This window comes from Bombina bombina, chromosome 4, assembly GCF_027579735.1.
Source record: "Bombina bombina isolate aBomBom1 chromosome 4, aBomBom1.pri, whole genome shotgun sequence".
Taxonomy (NCBI): Eukaryota; Metazoa; Chordata; class Amphibia; order Anura; family Bombinatoridae; genus Bombina; species Bombina bombina.
Window position 1 is genome coordinate 801,262,616 of NC_069502.1, and position 19,277 is coordinate 801,281,892.

The 19,277-nt window shown below is 39.8% G+C and overlaps 1 protein-coding gene across 1 annotated transcript in view; it reads left to right on the top strand.

The window, feature by feature from the left end:
* The window catches only part of LOC128657035 (zinc finger protein OZF-like), a 53,990-nt gene that overhangs the window by 28,031 nt on the left and 6,682 nt on the right, over window positions 1-19,277 (top strand). The window contains exon 8 of the mRNA XM_053711261.1: window positions 9,434-9,541. Within this exon, the coding sequence (XP_053567236.1) occupies window positions 9,434-9,541 (108 nt within the window). The remainder of the gene's footprint in view (window positions 1-9,433; window positions 9,542-19,277) is intronic.

A 19,277-nucleotide genomic window follows, 5' to 3' on the forward strand; every position in this document is an offset into this window, starting at 1 on the left:
GATAAAATAAAGACAGCCAATTCCGCTGAAAATAATCCACACCCAAAATAAAGATTAAATCTTATAATGAAAAAAAACTGAAATTATAAGCAGAAGAATCAGACTGAAACAGCTGCCTGAAGTACTTTTCTACCAAAAACTGCTTCAGAAGAAGAAAACACATCAAAATGGTAGAATTTAGTAAAAGTATGCAAAGAAGACCAAGTTGCTGCTTTGCAAATCTGATCAACCGAAGCTTCATTCCTAAACGCCCAGGAAGTAGAAACTGACCTAGTAGAATGAACTGTAATCCTTTGAGGCGGAGTTTTACCCGACTCGACATAAGCATGATAAATTAAAGATTTCAACCAAGATGCCAAAGAAATGGCAGAGGCTTTCTGACCTTTCCTAGAACCGGAAAAGATAACAAATAGACTAGAAGTCTTTCGGAAATTCTTAGTAGCTTCAACATAATATTTCAAAGCTCTAACTACATCCAAAGAATGCAATGATCTCTCCTTAGAATTCTTAGGATTAGGACACAATGAAGGAACCACAATTTCTCTACTAATGTTGTTAGAATTCACAACCTTAGGTAAAAATTTAAAAGAAGTTCGCAACACCGCCTTATCCTGATGAAAAATCAGAAAAGGAGACTCACAAGAAAGAGCAGATAATTCCGAAACTCTTCTAGCAGAAGAGATGGCCAAAAGAAACAAAATTTTCCAAGAAAGTAATTTAATGTCCAGTGAATGCATAGGTTCAAACGGAGGAGCTTGAAGAGCCCCCAGAACCAAATTCAAACTCCAAGGAGGAGAAATTGATTTAATAACCGGTTTTATACGAACCAAAGCTTGTACAAAACAATGAATATCAGGAAGATTAGCAATCTTTCTGTGAAAAAGAACAGAAAGAGCAGAGATTTGTCCTTTCAAGGAACTTGCAGACAAACCTTTATCCAAACCATCCTGAAGAAACTGTAAAATTCTCGGATTTCTAAAAGAATGCCAGGAAAAATGATGAGAAAGACACCAAGAAATGTAAGTCTTCCAAACTCGATAATATATCTTCCTAGATACAGATTTACGAGCCTGTAACATAGTATTAATCACAGAGTCAGAGAAACCTCTTTGACTAAGAATCAAGCGTTCAATCTCCATACCTTCAAATTTAAGGATTTGAGATCCTGATGGAAAAAAGGACCTTGTGACAAAAGGTCTGGTCTTAACGGAAGAGTCCACGGTTGGCAAGAGGCCATCCGGACAAGATCCGCATACCAAAACCTGTGAGGCCATGCTGGAGCCACCAGTAGAACAAACCAGCATTCCTTCAGAATCTTGGAGATTACTCTTGGAAGAAGAACTAGAGGCGGAAAGATATAGGCAGGATGATACTTCCAAGGAAGTGACAATGCATCCACTGCTTCCGCCTGAGGATCCCTGGATCTGGACAGATACCTGGGAAGTTTCTTGTTTAGATGAGAAGCCATCAGATCTATTTCTGGAAGTCCCCACATTTGAACAATCTGAAGAAATACCTCTGGGTGAAGAGACCATTCGCCCGGATGTAGCGTTTGGCGACTGAGATAATCCGCTTCCCAATTGTCTATACCTGGGATATGAACCGCAGAAATTAGACAGGAGCTGGATTCTGCCCATACCAGTATTCGAGATACTTCTTTCATAGCCAGAGGACTGTGAGTCCCTCCTTGATGATTGATATATGCCACAGTTGTGACATTGTCTGTCTGAAAACAAATGAGCGATTCTCTCTTTAGAAGAGGCCATGACTGAAGAGCTCTGAAAATTGCACGGAGTTCCAAAATATTGATTGGTAATCTCACCTCCTGAGATTCCCAAACCCCTTGTGCTGTCAGAGACCCCCAAACAGCTCCCCAACCTGTCAGACTTGCATCTGTTGAAATTACAGTCCAGGTCGGAAGAACAAAAGAAGCCCCCTGAACTAAACGATGGTGATCTGTCCACCACGTCAGAGAGTGTCGTACAAACGGTTTTAAAGATATCATTTGAGATATCTTTGTGTAATCCCTGCACCACTGGTTCAGCATACAGAGCTGAAGAGGTTGCATGTGAAAACGAGCAAAGGGGATCGCGTCCGATGCAGCAGTCATAAGACCTAGAATTTCCATGCATAAGGCTACCGAAGGGAATAATTGAGACTGAAGGTTTCGACAAGCTGAAATCAATTTTAGACGTCTCTTGGTCTGTCAGAGACAGAGTCATGGACACTGAATCTATCTGGAAACCTAAAAAGGTTACCCTTGTCTGAGGAATCAATGAACTTTTCGGTAAATTGATCCTCCAACCATGATCTCGAAGAAACAATACAAGTCGATTCGTATGAGATTCTGCTAAATGTGAAGACTGAGCAAGTACCAAGATATCGTCCAAATAAGGAAATACCACAATACCCTGTTCTCTGATTACAGACAGAAGGGCACCGAGAACCTTTGAAAAAATCCTTAGAGCTGTTGCTAGGCCAAACGGCAGAGCCACAAACTGGTAATGCTTGTCTAGGAAAGAGAATCTCAGAAACTGAAAGTGATCTGGATGAATCGGAATATGCAGATATGCATCCTGTAAATCTATTGTGGACATATAATGCCCTTGCTGAACAAAAGGCAGGATAGTCCTTATAGTTACCATTTTGAATGTTGGTATCCTTACATAACGATTCAATATTTTTAAATCCAGAACTGGTCTGAAGGAATTCTCCTTCTTTGGTACAATGAAGAGATTTGAATAAAACCCCAGTCCCTGTTCCAGAACTGGAACTGGCATAATTACTCCAGCCAACTCTAGATCTGAAACACATTTCAGAAATGCTTGAGCCTTCGCTGGATTTACTGGGACACGGGAAAGAAAAAATCTTTTTGCAGGAGGCCTTATCTTGAAGCCAATTCTGTACCCTTCTGAAACAATGTTCTGAATCCAAAGATTGTGAATTGAATTGATCCAAATTTCTTTGAAAAATCGTAATCTGCCCCCTACCTGCTGGGCTGGAATGAGGGCCACACCTTCATGTGGACTTTGGAGCTGGCTTTGGTTTTCTAAAAGGCTTGGATTTATTCCAGACTGGAGATGGTTTCCAAACTGATACCGCTCCTGTGGGTGAAGGATCAGGCTTTTGTTCCTTATTGTGACGAAAGGAACGAAAACGATTATTATCCTAAATATGAAACTGACTGTCTGAAATAAGGAACGTTGAACATCCTGAATCAAGGCAAATAAATGTTTGAACACATATATTTAGAACTTTATATAAAAGTGCCCAACCATAGCTTAGAGTGTCACAGAAAATAAGACTTACTTACCCCAGGACACTCATCTACATGTAGTAGAAAGCCAAACCAGTACTGAAACGAGAATCAGTAGAGGTAATGGTATATATAAGAGTATATCGTCGATCTGAAAAGGGAGGTAAGAGATGAATCTCTACGACCGATAACAGAGAACCTATGAAATAGACCCCGTAGAAGGAGATCATTGAATTCAAATAGGCAATACTCTCTTCACATCCCTCTGACATTCACTGCACGCTGAGAGGAAAACCGGGCTCCAACCTGCTGCGGAGCGCATATCAACGTAGAATCTAGCACAAACTTACTTCACCACCTCCATAGGAGGCAAAATTTGTAAAACTGATTTGTGGGTGTGGTGAGGGGTGTATTTGTAGGCATTTTGAGGTTTGGGAAACTTTGCCCCTCCTGGTAGGAATGTATATCCCATACGTCACTAGCTCATGGACTCTTGCTAATTACATGAAAGAAATTACAATATAGACAAGTGATAAGGTAAACAACATATGTAGAGTTACAATCTATACAATCCCTGATTTTAAATGATTTACCTGTGTTTGTTGAAATAAAACTGTCACTTGTTTTAGCAAATTCACAGCATTTACAAGGCCTGCCACCACATCTATAGAAACCAGCTTTTCTGGATAGCCAATTTTTATTTGTGTTCGTCTTATTTTGATTTCTTTTGGAACTGACATTCTTCATTATCTTTTCACCAATAGTTTCAGACCTCTTAGAGACAAAATTACACATGGCAGAAATAGATTGTAAATCTTTGTCATTTTCTAATATCGGCAAACTTTTTTTTTATAATGTTGCAAATATCATTGTACTGTTTACTGAATTTTGTAACTAAGTTTATACCACTATTATCTGAACTTTTTTTTTATATTATCTTTCAACAGATTGTCCCTATTGTAATGGGAGACCTGTTCAGATATTTTCTTTAGGTCATAAGGCTTATAACCCCTATCTATAAGTCGTGATGTTAAATCATTAGCATGTTTCCAATAATTTTCAAGATTAGTACAATTGCGTCTAAGCCTTATATATTGACCTTTGGGTATGCCCTTTTTTAAATGTGATGGATGTAATGAGTCTGCTCTCAGTATAGTGTTGCCTGTTATATCTTTTCTGTAAACCTCCGTGGTTACTTTATCTTCAGAATGACAAATTAGATCTAAGTATGGTATATTGTTTTCTGAGGCCTCAGATGTAAATCTTAGGTTCCCCACATTATTGTTCAGATAATCAAGAAATTTTTCTAAAGCTTGGTTGGAGCCATCCCACACTATCAAGATATCATCAATGTATCTAGTGTACATTTTAATGTTATCTCTAAACTCATTCTGTTCATTAAATATTGTCTCAGTTTCAAAGTTTGCAAGGTAAAGATTCGCATACGATGGGGCAAATTTTGCCCCCATCGCAGTGCCTCTTAATTGTAGAAAGAATTCTCCATTAAAGATAAAAAAGTTATGTTCCAATAAGAAGGAAATGGCTTGTAGAATGAAATTAATTAGATTGATGTCATAGTCTGAATACTTTTCTAACATTTTCTTGACTGCACTAATCCCCAACTCATGAGGAATACAAGAGTATAGGGATAAAGCATCGATGGTTACAAATTTGTAACCATCTCTCCATGTGAAATTTTGTAATAGTCTCAACAAATGTTTAGTGTCTCTGAGGAAACCTGGTAACGATTGTACAACTGGCTGAAGTTGTGCATCAACCCATTGTCCCAATCTCTCTCCCAGGGAGCCAATAGCAGAGATAATTGGCCTCCCTGGGGGATTTTCCAAGGATTTGTGTATTTTTGGTAAGATCTTAAATACCGGGACTCTGGGTGTTTCAACATAAATTAATTCTCCTGTTTTGACGGTCAATATAGACTCCTCTAATCCTATGTCTAGTAGATGTTTTAACTCTCTCTGGTATTTAATTGTAGGATTAAACGTTAATTTCTTATATGTATGTATATCATTTAGTTGTCTATAAACCTCAGTTAAATATTGATCTTTATTGAGTATCACTATTGAACCACCCTTGTCTGAATTGACAACTACCAAATTGGGATTATTTTTTAGAGTGTTAAGTCCAACTATCTCTTTTTTATATTTAGATTGTTATATGAATGTGTTTCCTTCTGATTCTTTATATTGATTTCTTCAGATAAAGTGATCAAATCTTGTTCTAGTATGGAATGAAACAGGTGAGTGTATGTGTGTGATGTGTGTGATGTGTCTGAGGGATACAGGGCACAGGTGAGTGTACATGTGTGATGTGTCTGAGGGATACAGGGCACAGGTGAGTGTACATGTGTGATGTGTCTGAGGGATACAGGGCACAGGTGAGTGTACATGTGTGATGTGTCTGAGGGATACAGGGCACAGGTGAGTGTACGTGTGTGATGTGTTTGAGGGATACAGGGCACAGGTGAGTGTACGTGTGTGATGTGTCTGAGGGATACAGGGCACAGGTGAGTGTACGTGTGTGATGTGTCTGAGGGATGCAGGGCACAGGTGAGTGTACGTGTGTGATGTGTCTGAGGGATGCAGGGCACAGGTGAGTGTATTTGTATGACATGTATGGGGGATGCAGGGCACAGGTGAGTGTACGTGTGTGATGTGCCTGAGGGATGCAGTGCACAGGTGAGTGTATGTGTGTGATGTGTCTGAGGGATACAGGGCACAGGTGAGTGTACGTGTGTGATGTGTCTGAGGGATACAGGGCACAGGTGAGTGTACATGTGTGATGTGTCTGAAGGATGCAGGGCACAGGTGAGTGTACGTGTGTGATGTGTCTGAAGGATGCAGGGCACAAGTGAGTGTACATGTGTGATGTGTCTGAAGGATGCAGGGCACAGGTGAGTGTACATGTGTGATGTGTCTGAAGGATGCAGGGCACAGGTGAGTGTATGTGTGTGATGTGTCTGATGAACGCAGAGCACAGGTGAGTGTACGTTTGTGACATGTCTGTGGGAATCAGGGCACAGATGCTTTTACGTGTTTTCCTGTGGGAAACAGGAGAGTGTACGTGTGACATGTCTGATGGATGTGTGGCACAGGTGAGTGTACGTGTGTGGCATGCCTGAAGGATGCAGGGCACAGGTGAGTGTACGTGTGTGATGTGTCTGATGGACGCAGGGCACAGGTGAGTGTACATCTGGGACATGTCTGAGGGACGCAGGGCACAGATGATTCTACGTTTGTGACATGTCTGTAGGAAACAGGAGAGTGTACGTGTGACATGTCTGAGGGATGCAGGCCATAGGTTAGTCTACATGTGTGTGACATGTATGGGGGATACAGGGCACAGGTGAGTGTACGTATGTGATGTGTCTGAGGGATGCAGGGCACAGGTGAGTGTACGTGTGTGATGTGTCTGAGGGATACAGGGTACAGGTGAGTTTACATGTGTGTGTGACATGTATGGGGGATGCAGGGCACATGTGAGTGTACGTATGTGATGTGTCTGAGGGATGCATGGCACAGGTGAGTGTACATGTGTGTGACATGTATGGGGGATGCAGGGCACAATGGAGTGTACGTATGTGATGTGTCTGAGGGATGCATGGCACAGGTGAGTGTACATGTGTGATGTGTCTGAGGGATGCATGGCACAGGTGAGTGTACATGTGTGATGTGTCTGAGGGATGCATGGCACAGGTGAGTGTACATGTGTGATGTGTCTGACGGATGCAGGGCACAGGTAAGGGTATGTTTGTGACATGTAGGGGGGATGCAGGGCACAGGTGAGTGTACATGTGACATGTCTGACTTATGCAGGGCACAGTTGAGTGTATGTGTGTGATGTGTCTGAGGGGTGCATGGATTTTGTTTTAAAAAACCTCACAAAACCCTGTAATACGTCTCATATGGGAATTCTGATTGGTTACAGTGAGGCTGTATTTTGTAGCAAGTAAAGTAACTGATTCCCAGCTAACTCCCTTTACTGTATGACACAGGTTGTATTTACTGTTGTGCTAATGTTATTATATGGGTTTGTTTCATCCAGATGTGACTGCTACTGATGTAGGCTCAGGTGTTTTTAACTTAAATTGCACAATATATCACACTAAACTAATTTTTAAATAGAGCCCATGTAAATATGGATTTTATTGATTGATTATTTTTTTTTAGGTGTAAAAGATGCTAAGATTTCATGTAACACAAAACAAACAGAAGATCAGTGGCTAAGTAATATGCCAGAAGCAGCAGAGCAGGAAATATGTGACAATATAAATACAGATGAGTGTACGTGTGTGACTTGTCTGTGGGATGCAGGGTACAGGTGAGTGCATGTGTGTGATGTGTCTGAGGGACGCAGAGCAAAGGTGTGTGTACGTGTCTGACCATGGAACTCCAAGTAAGGTGAGTGTACATGTGTAGCATATCTGAGGGATGCAGGGCACAGGTGAGTGTAGATGTGTGAAATGTCTGAGGGATGCAGGGCACAGGTGAGTGTACGTGTGTGATGTGTCTGAGGGATATAGGGCACAGGTGAGTGTACGTGTGTGATGTGTCTGAGGGATACAGGGCACAGGTGAGTGTACGTATGTGATGTGACTGAGGGATACAGGGTACAGGTGAGTGTACGTGTGTGATGTGCCTGAGGGATACAGGGCACAGGTGAGTGTACGTGTGTGATGTGACTGAGGGATACAGGGCACAGGTGAGTGTACATGTGTGATGTGTCTAAAGGATACAGGGCACAGGTGAGTGTACGTGTGTGATGTGTCTGAGGGATGCAGGGCACAGGTGAGTGTACATGTGTGATGTGTCTGAGGAATACAGGGCACAGGTGAGTGTACGTCTGTGATGTGACTGAGGGATACAGGGCACAGGTGAGTGTACATGTGTGATGTGTCTGATGGGTACAGGTGAGTGTACATGTGTGATGTGTCTGAGGGATACAGGGCACAGGTGAGTGTACATGTGTGATGTGTCTGAAGGATACAGGGCACAGGTGAGTGTACGTGTGTGATGTGTCTGAGGGATACAGGGCACAGGTGAGTGTATGTGTGATGTGTCTGAGGGATACAGGGCACAGGTGAGTGTACATGTGTGACGTGTCTGATGGGTACAGGTGAGTGTACATGTGTGATGTGTCTGAGGGATACAGGGCACAGGTGAGTGTACGTGTGTGATGTGTCTGAGGGATACAGGGCACAGGTGAGTGTATGTGTGATGTATCTGAGGGATACAGGGCACAGGTGAGTGTACATGTGTGATGTGTCTGATGGGTACAGGTGAGTGTACATGTGTGATGTGTCTGAGGGATGCCAGGCACAGGTGAGTGTACGTGTGTGATGTTTATGTGGAATGCCGAGCACAGGTGTGTGCATGTGTGTGATTGTCTGAGGGATGCCGGTCACAGTTGTGTGTATGAGGCCGAATTTTCAAGCTCCGAATTGAGCTTGATGTCCCGTGTTTCTGGTGAGCCTTCAGGCTCGCCAGAAACACAAGTTATGAAGCAGCGGTCTAAAGACCGCTGCTCCATAACCTGTCGGCCTGCTCTGAGGAGGTGGACAGACATCACCTGAAATCAACCAGATTGAATGCGATTGGGTTGATTGACACCCCCTGCAGGGGGCAGTATTGCACCAGCAGTGTACCAGAACTGCTGGTGCCATGATAAATGGCGAGAGCGTATGCTGTCAGAATTTATCGATGTGCAGCGGACATGAGCCGCAATATCGGATCATGTCCGCTCACATCATGATAAATAGGCCCCTATGTGTGTGAAGTGTCTGAGGGATACAGGGCACAGGTGAGTGTATGTGTGTGATGTGTCTAAGGAATGCAGGGCTCAGATGAATGGATTTTATTTTCAAAATCCTCACAAAACCCTGTAATACGTCTCATGTGGGAATTATGATTGGTTACAATGAGGCTGTATTTGCAGCGAGTAAAGTAACTGATTCCCAGCTAGCTTGCTTTACTGTATGACACAGGTTGTATTTACTGTTGTGCTAATGTCATTATATAATTTGTTTCATCCAGATGTGACTATTAATGATGTAGGCTCAGGTGTATTTAACTTAAATTACACAATGTATCACACTAAACTAATTTTTAAATAGAGACCATGTAAATAGTGGTTTTTTTTATTTATTCTTTTTTTTTCCAGTTGAAAAAGATGCTAAGATTTCATGTAACACAGAACAAACAGAAGATCAGTGGCTAAGTAATATGCCAGAAGCAGCAGAGCAGGAAATATGTGACAATATAAATACAGGTGAGTGTACATGTGGGACGCAAGGTACAGGTGACTGCACGTGTGTGAAGGGTCTGACCATGGAACTCTCCCAGTAAAGTAACCTACAAGTTTCTAATAAAATTGTGCATAGATAAATTGCATTATAAACACATTTTTCAAAGAAATTCATTGTTATTTGACTGCTGTGCTAGCTTAGCCCTAAACATGTCAGTAAGTCTCCTTTTTACTGGTTGCTAGGCGCCTCTATGGACAAGTTTACACCGTGCGCCAGTAATGATTCTGTGACATTTATTGTTTGCTCGTGTGCTATAGATCGTCAGCAAGACCTAAGTTATTATATGGCACAGCACTGCAGAGGGTACGTGTGCATTAGCAGTACATTTCAAAATGCTAGATTTCTGATATAGTATTATTTTACATTTTTTATATTTATAGGCCATGTTCTCATTTTAATTTACCTTCTAAATAATACATGATTTATTGAGACTGGTGTACAGTTCTTTGGAAAATCAAGGGTTTAAGTCCTCATGTACAAGAAAGGAAAAGAGAAACACAGTGCATCCGCGATACACAGTAAGGTTTATTCTTACAGCTAATCACACATGAACAAAACACACTTACAAGATAACAGTGTGAAAGAAGCACTTTGCCCACTGGCCTGATGATATAGCCTGCTGTACTCTTCGAGGGAATCCCAGAGACGCCGACCTGCAGCCCCTGGTTTCCCACTCCTCTCCGCAGCTAAGTGTAACAAACTTTCCACTGTTCAGCACAGTCCTGATGTTTCCTGTAGGTACATCCTCCCTACGCGTTTCCTCTGCTCACAGGCAGACTTCTTTTTATGCTCCTTTTCGTACGTCCTACATACGTTTTTTCACATTTACATTTAGTTGAGCACTAAGTTTGACTTAGTGCTGACAAAGCAGGCTGGATCTTAAAGCCTCCAGCTGGCTGTCACCAACAGCAGATTATTGTTGTTCCCTCTAGGCTGTGGGTTCAGCTCTCTCCAGTCTGATCACGTGACCTCTACCTCTGGATAGCTGATCTTTCACAGAGTAAATCCTTGCTCTTTCAGTTTATCTGTGCTGTGTAAAGTCACCTGCAAAGCTGCATCGTGCAAACCACGATACCTACAGGAAACGTCAGGACTGTGCTGAACAGTGGAAAGTTTGTTACACTTAGCTGCGGAGAGGAGTGGGAAACCAGGTGCTGCAGGTCGGCGTCTCTGGGATTCCCTCGAGGAGTACAGCAGGCTATATCATCAGGCCAGTGGGCAAAGTGCTTCTTTCACACTGTTATCTTGTAAGTGTGTTTTTTTCATTGTAAGAATAAACGATACTGTGAATCACGGATGCGCTGTGTTTCTCTTTTCCTTTCTTGTACAGCTTGCCGCCTCGGGACTTACACAGCTGGAGCCCTGTGAACTATCAGCTGCTCCGGATAAGATTCTAACATTATCATCATATTCAGAGGTTCTTTGAGTCAGTGTTTCATTACCTAGACTTTCAGCCACTTACAGGACTGGGACTAAGCTTATCAATTTTTATACACTTTGACCTTTTTTCATACATTTTGTTGTATGATTTTGCCATTTGCATTTGTATTTATTAGGTGGACTACTAGTATTATTCGTTTAATTGTTAATTAATTTTTTATGTATTAATTTTTGTATATATATATATATATATAGATATATATAGATATATATAGATATAGAGATATATAGATATAGAGATATATAGATATAGATATAGAGATATATAGATATATATTTATAAATATATAATTAGAGCTGCAACAACTAATCGTCATAATCGATAATAATCGATTATGAAAATAGTTGTCAACGAATCTCATAATCGATTAATCTATTAGTTGGTTTGCAATTAGTTGGTCTGTGCACAACACTAGCTGCTTCACTCAAATGAACTCCTACATATGGTATTGTGTTTTATGGTTATGTCCTTAGCCTAAAGGACATCTACAGAAGTCTACTTTTCACTTTTTCAGGACAGTATACGTTTACAACTACCCCAGGCTTATGTGCAACCCAGATATAATAGTCATCATTTGGATTGTTTATATTAAATCTGGTGATTTGGAACTATGCTTTGCATAATATAGTGCTGAGCTTGTAATTTACACCTAGCCCCTAGACTGATGGGAGTTATTTAAATTGATGTGCACTATTATCTGTTTGCACAATTATTAGCGTATTGCTTGTTATTGCTAAATATATGTACTGTAAAAATAAATGTGTAAGGCTTTGTCCTGTTATTGATATACAGTCCTTAGTGCGTTTGATTTGTTTTTTTATATTTTTAATATATTGTGATAATATGTACCAGATTCAACCTATATGTATATATCTGTTATTTTTAGAGCGGACTAGATATTTCCCCCTAACATTATAGCTGGTTATTTACCATTGAATATAGATATATTTTATGTAAGAATGAAGTAAAGGGTTACTTTATTGAGAGGCCCCTTGCCAAGGTGAAAACCCCTTTGCATTGGTGAAGAGCTAACAAAGATAAATATCCCACTTTGGTGAAATTGGCAAAGCCCTACTTATACATCTCAAGCACCTCAACACCATCTTAGTGCCTTTTCTCTGCTGCAGGAAATATAGCTGCAAACAGAGAACCAGCCTTAGCCAGAAGCATATGGACATGTTGAGATTTTTGCATTTCAATGCAAAGTTTCTGAAAGAGTGAATAACAGAATGTTATTAACAGTGATAGTCTCTTTCTAGTTCTACCTCTTTTCAAACAGGTTTTGTTTTTGTTTTGTTTAATTATAAAACTGTTCTCTGCTGCTTAAAAATTGGACAAACAGTTGTATTAATGCAAAGTTTTAGTCTGAAGTTTATATTTGTAACACTCAGTATGTGGATTTTATTTAAAATATAGGAAACAATTATTGATTCTTTTTTTTTATCCGATTAGTCGATTAATCGAAAAACTAATCAGCCGATTAATCGATTATGAAAATAATCGTTAGTTGCAGCCCTATATATAATTTTTGTTCATCCCCTGATATGGTTGTTCAACTGACATTGGTGTAGTATATTGGAAGTGTTGCTGCAGCGCGGGTCTTCTTGATTCATATTCCGCTGTTTATTGTTTTTCCTATTTTAAGTCCTCATGTAGCCACAATTTGGGCTGTCTCATTGTTTTGTAAAAAATTCTTAGCCTTACAATACCCCATATAGAAAAAGACACTCATAGATAGACAGATATTTAACATTTACATACATTTTAATGCATCAAATGGACATACATTTTATTTTAAAATTACATTCTTAAAAAAAAAGATTAAAAGTAATAACTGTCTGAAACCTCATACCTTGCTTCATTTTCGTGCACGCAAGCAATAGTTATAAAATCTAGTTTTCTGACTGAAGTAATTTTATGACATTATAATACTTTTGATAACATACAGCTAGTTTTGAGCGCTATAGGGAAAATAACGAACTCAACAAAAGTTGCATTATTTAATCCCCTATAGCGCTGCCATTACAAGTTTTAAAAAACCTGGCTTGTGCGGGCGATATGGAGATTTTGAGCTCCATACCGCAGCAAAAACAAGCAGTGTTTTGACGTGCTCGTGCACGCTTTCCCCATAGATATCAATAGGGAGAGCGGGTCAGAAAAAAGTCTAACACCTGGAATGAAAAGCTCCGTAATGCAACCCCGTTGATGTCTATGAGGGAAAAAAAAGTTAATTTTAAACCTAACACCCATAAACCCCACGTCTAAACTACCAAGGGCCTTTTGGGGGGCCCTTAAAAGGGCCTTTTGTAGGGCATTGCCCTAAGTTAAACAGCTGCTACAAAAAAACAAATACCCCCTAACAGTATACCAATAGGAGTTAAGCGGCTCTCATTCTATTGGCTGATTCATCAGCCAATATAATGAGAGCTGCTTAAATCCTATTGGCTGACTTGAACAGCCAATAGGATTTCTTTTTTAAGATACGATGAGTCCACGGATCATCTTAATTACTAATGGGATATTCACCTACTGGTCAGCAGGAGGCGGCAAAGAGCACCACAGCAGAGCTGTTAAATAGCTCCTCCCTTCCCTCCCACTCTAGTCATTCTCTTTGCCTACGTTAGTGATAGGAAGTGGTAAAGTGAGGTGGTATCTTTTAGGTTTAAACTTGAACACCTCCGCCTGTTACTTAGGGAGGTTTTGATTACTTTGGATGACTTTGACTCCACGGTAGTGGTTGCCCCTACGAAGTCTAGTAAATTGGACAGATATTTCGAAGTTCCTTCTTACTCAGACATATTTCCTGTTCCAAGGCGAGCTTCAGAGATCATTACTAAGGAATGGGAGAGACCTTTTACTACGGACGCTTCCCTTCAAATTATTAAATTGGGAGCTAAAAGTTCTGGGTTTTCTATTCTGGCACGTAGAGCCTTATGGTTAAAGCCTTGGTCTGCGGATGTATCATCTAAGTCTAAGCTTCTAGCGATCCCTTACAAGGGGAAGTCCTTGTTTGGACCTAGCCTGACAGAAATTGTCTCTGATATCACGGGAGGTAAGGGTAATCTCCTACCTCAGGATAAGAGAAATAAACAAAAGGGGCGACAGAGTAATTTTAGTTCCTTTCGAAATTTCAAGGAAAATTCTTTCTCTTCCTCCTCTAAGCAGGAACAATCTAAGCCTACATAGAAACCCAACCAGTCTTGGAATAAGGGTAAACAATCCAAGAAGCCGGCTACTGAATCCAAATCAGCATGAAGGGCATGCCCCTGATCCGGGTCCGGATCTTGTAGGGGGCAAACTTTCCTTCTTCATTCAGGCTTGGGTTCGGGACGTTCTGGATCCCTGGGCAATAGAAATAGTGTCTCAGGGATACAAATTGGAGTTCAAAAGATTTCCTCCCAGAGGCAGGTTTCTTCTTTCAAGATTATCTGTAGACCAGACAAAAAGAGAGTACCGTTCTTACTTTGTGTAGAACACCTCTCCGCCCTGGAAGTAATTGTTCCCGTTCCAATTCTGGAACAGGGTCAGGGGTTTTATTCCAAACTGTTTGTTGTTCCCAAAAAGGAGAGAACCTTCAGACCAATTTTAGACCTCAAAAGTCTAAACAGATTTCTCAGAGTTCCGTCATTCAAGATGAAAACTATTCGTTCCATTCTTCCTTTAATCCAGGAGGGTCAGTTTATGACAACAGTGGATTTAAAGGATGCGTACCTTCATGTCCCTATTCACAGGGATCATCACAAGTTTCTAAGGTTTGCCTTCCAGGACAAACACTTCCAGTTCGTGGAGCTTCCTTTCAGCCTGGCCACTGCTCCCAGAATTTTCACAAAAGTTCTGGGGTCTCTGTTGGCGGTAGTTCGGTCAAGGGGCATTGGAGTGGCGCCTTAGCTGGGAACTCCATCCGGAAGTGTTTTCCCATCTGATTCTCAAGTGGGGTCAGCCGGAATTGGATCTTATGGCATCCTGACAGAATGCCAAGCTCCTGAGATACGGGTCGAGGTCCAGGGATAGATGCTCTGGCGGTCCCTTGGACCTTCAGTCTAGCATACCTATTTCCTCCGTTTGCTCTTCTTCCTTGGGTTATTGCTCGAATCAAAGAGGAGAGGGCGTCTGTGATCCTCATAGCGCCGGCCTGGCTGCGCAGGATTTGATATGCAGATTTGGTGAAGATGGCATCTCTGCCACCCTGGAGACTTTCGATGAGGAAGGACCTTCTAATACAGGGACCCTTCCTTCACCCAAATCTAGTTTCTCTGAAGCTGACTGCTTGGAGATTAAACGCCTAATTTTATCCAAGCGGGGGTTTTCTGATTCGGTCATAGAGAACATGATTCAGGCACGTAAACCTGTTACTAGAAGGATTTACCATAAGATTTGGTGTAAATATCTCTTTTGGTTTGAAGCCAAGGGTTACTCATGGAGTAAAGTTAGGATTCCTAGAATTTTGTCTTTTCTTCAAAAAGGTTTGGAGAAAGGTTTATCGATGAGTTCCCTAAAGGGTCAGATTTTGGCCTTATCTATTTTGTTACACAAATGTCTGGCGGATGTCCCAGATGTTCAATCGTTTTGCCAGGCCTTAGTTAGGAACAGGCCTGTGTTTAAACCAGTTACTCCTCCATGGAGTCTTAATCTTGTTCTCAAAGTTTTTCAAGGGGCTCCATTTGAGCCTATGCATTCCTTAAATATATATATATATATTTTTTAATAACTTTATTTATAGCAAATAAGAACAAGAGATCCAATACATACATGACAAATAACAAAGAAGAGTAGAATGACAAAAGACCTTTGTTGGTTCCACAAAATCCATCATAATAATAGATATGAGTACAGCGAATAATAACAGGATCACTAGTTTGTCATGCAGAGGCAAGGAATCAAATGTTCCCTAATGTTGTTTATACATTAAATAAGAAAAAAAACAAAAAAAAAAACAATAAATATATAACACTTACCCGGAGCGCCTCCTACTCACCTCGCAGACCAGTGCTCAGGAAAAAAGAAGAGCAATAAAAAGACAATCCAAATTACGTTTATGGTTGCTTGGGGGCCTAGTTGGGCCTAGCCATCAGATAAACACCATTTACCTCTGAGGTTCTCATTTAGAACATAAAGACTGTTTGTTTATAAATGGGAAAATAACTCTATATCTAACACTAGCCGTTAAAAATAATAGATAAGCCTCCCATTTGTGAAGAAATCTCTTAATCCGTTTTTCTGGGTCTCACTTTGTGTCTGCTTGTTCAATCAGCATCTGGGTGTATATCTTACTAATTAATTGTCGGAAGGGAAGAGATCTTTCACTAGCCCATCCTGTCAGAATGACTTGTCTAGCGAGCATAAGGACTGTGATTATGAAAATGTCAAACTTATATTCTCTGTCCTTGGGGATCAAGAAAATCACATGCTGTGCTGTGAGTGTTACCTGTTCTTTTGTCACCCTTGTCAGCCAGTAAGCAGTTCTGTGCCAGAATCCTTTCAATTTGGGACAATCCCATAGCAAATGAGTCCAGTCGGAAAGTTGGTATCTACACTTGTTACAAATGTTCTTCGCCCCCGGCACCCATTTTGAACGCAGACTAGGAGTAATGTAAGCTTGATGTATGAATTTCATATGTGACTCCCTCAGCTGTGCAGAGACTGTACTTGTATGTGCCTTTCTAAAACTGGCTTTGAGGAGATCAGGGTCTATCTGTAGCTCTCTGTGATTTGACCACTTTAGTAAAATCCCCTGTACAGTAGATTCCTCAAAATGTCTAAGGAAAATATCATATATGTAGGAGATTTTGTAAGATCCTTGCTTGGCTAATGCGCATACCTTTTCAATGTTAGAGGGTTCGTTAGTTAACAGCTTATCTGAAATCAACTGGTATAGGTAATGTCTACACTGAAAGTACGCAAACCTGTGTGAGTTAGGGAGACCATACACATTTTGCAATTCCTGAAAAGATGTATTTGCTAAAGTTAGCAAACACCTCTGTCGTGTATTCCGGAAGGAAGTGTAAGTTGTCTTGAATCGGTAAATATTTGCTCAATGAGTTCTGCACCCCCCATAGTTTACAAATCTTGGACCATGCCCTCAGGGGATCCCTAAATAATATATGGGATTGTATACACGGGGGAAGAGAGTTGAAGTTTGCATGAGGCAGAAATGCCAAATGTATTGGTTTAATGAGGCTAGTCTCTAGGTTAGGGATGGTAAAGTGATTGTTGCCCACAAGCCAATACAAAGTGATCTTAGCCATGGTGGCCCAGTTGTTCCACATTATTGTCAGTATATTTATGAAAATCTTAGCAGTATTCTCTAAACAATGTGTAAGTATATGGCAGGGAATATATTTAACAATCTTCCTTTAAACTAAACCTGCAATCAAACATACATTTGCTAAGACAATAAAATTAATCTAAATATCTGAATTCTTTATTATTAGTAAATAACTATGAACATGTTGATACGTAAATATTTGTAATGATTAGAATATGAGTCAATATTATATGCGTTAAAACAAAAACTATTTAAAATATGCTATGCAAAGCTCATGCCAATTTACTTTAAAACCAATCTTTCACTCAGAGCTGCATTTAAAATATTACAATGAGACCTAAAATAGCAGTTACAAACATTCAGCAATATGATTTACAGTGCTAATTTAAGCAATAGTACAATATACACTTCTATAAAAAAAACATCAGAAATTGTATGTATTATTTATGTAAAGATCCAATTCTGAGTTATAACTCTACAGTTGTATAGAAAAAAACAATTTAGCATCAAGGATATGTATTTAACAATATACAGACTGAATATAAACTACAGCTATTATGCATATGTCTGTGTTAAAATATTGATTTCAACCCTCTTTCTTTTTATATATATATATATATACGTTACCAAAATAGATAGTTCAGTTACCAAGGATTCCTTGTTTCATCTCAGAAAATATTTAAGTAAATTTTTGCAATCACTGAGAAAAAGGTAGATCGCTTGTTTAGAATGAATGTATTTTGGACGCCCAGCAGTGTATCATTCAAGTCAGCAAAATCTGTCTCTTTCTCCTTCATGCGTTCACTTAAATAACTTTTTCATTCATTGATGAAACCATGGGAGTGGCCCTACGAGATCTGACCATCCCATTGGTTAGGTGGGATGTCTATTTGGATTGGCCCTTGGTCACCATGGAAACGCATCCTTTAAGCAGTTAAATTTCAACTGCTATACCGGTATCAGCCCTTCGGTGGCAGCAGGCAGCAAAAACAAATTCCTCCTTAACATTTCTAAACATTTTTAGACAGTGAAATATTTCTTTAAACTATGTAATAACTGCCATAATTTCTTGCATGAACCCCTCAGAATATCAATCATAGATGAGGCAAATCTATATCACCTCTCTGGTCATTTTGATATCAAATATGTTATATTATTAACATTTTATTATATTATGGCAATTTAATACTGCTAATTATTAGCTTAAAATGCATTTATATATCCTGTTATATATGTTTTCATGTGATATAATATGTTCTATGTCTCCGACAATTTCTGCATATATGAATTGATGCCTGCAATAGAAATGGAAACAATTATCAGAAATAGTTTAAGCATTCATATGTCTATGGTCCAAGTATTATTAATCATTTACTTTTAGGTCCACAAATATTTATTTATATTCTTAAAAACATAGTGGCTAAGTAAGATCTTTTATGTTTTCAAAACATATATATATATATATATATATATATATGCACTTCAAATAAGGGATTATCAAAATGGTCATTCAATCTATACTAATTCTGAATTTATTTCCTATATAAATATCCCCTGTAGCAATCATCCACCTAATACAATGTGCTTAATTTCAATATATATATATCATGAATCATTCCAAACATACATGGAAAACTGGCATTGTTCCCCTTGCAAAATGCATCCAACTCTATCTGTGTCACCTTCCCCCTAGCTGTGTATTTGCAACACATCTTACTTTGAAATCACAAAACTTAGGTGACAAATTCCAGAGGGGTCCTTGAACACATTCTTTTCTCTCACCAAATGTCCTGGAGTTATAAAACTCTGCATATATAGTCAAATGAGTAGGGAAAAAAAATGTTTGTATGTTTTACACCACAGGAGGTGGTTCTTCAAAAGCTATGCTGATTCTCAATCCTGATAAACGTGTATTCACCCAGCTAACCCATATGGTAGGGGGTTGGGACCACGGTGGATTAAAAGCTGTGTTCAACAAACTCATGTTCAATTA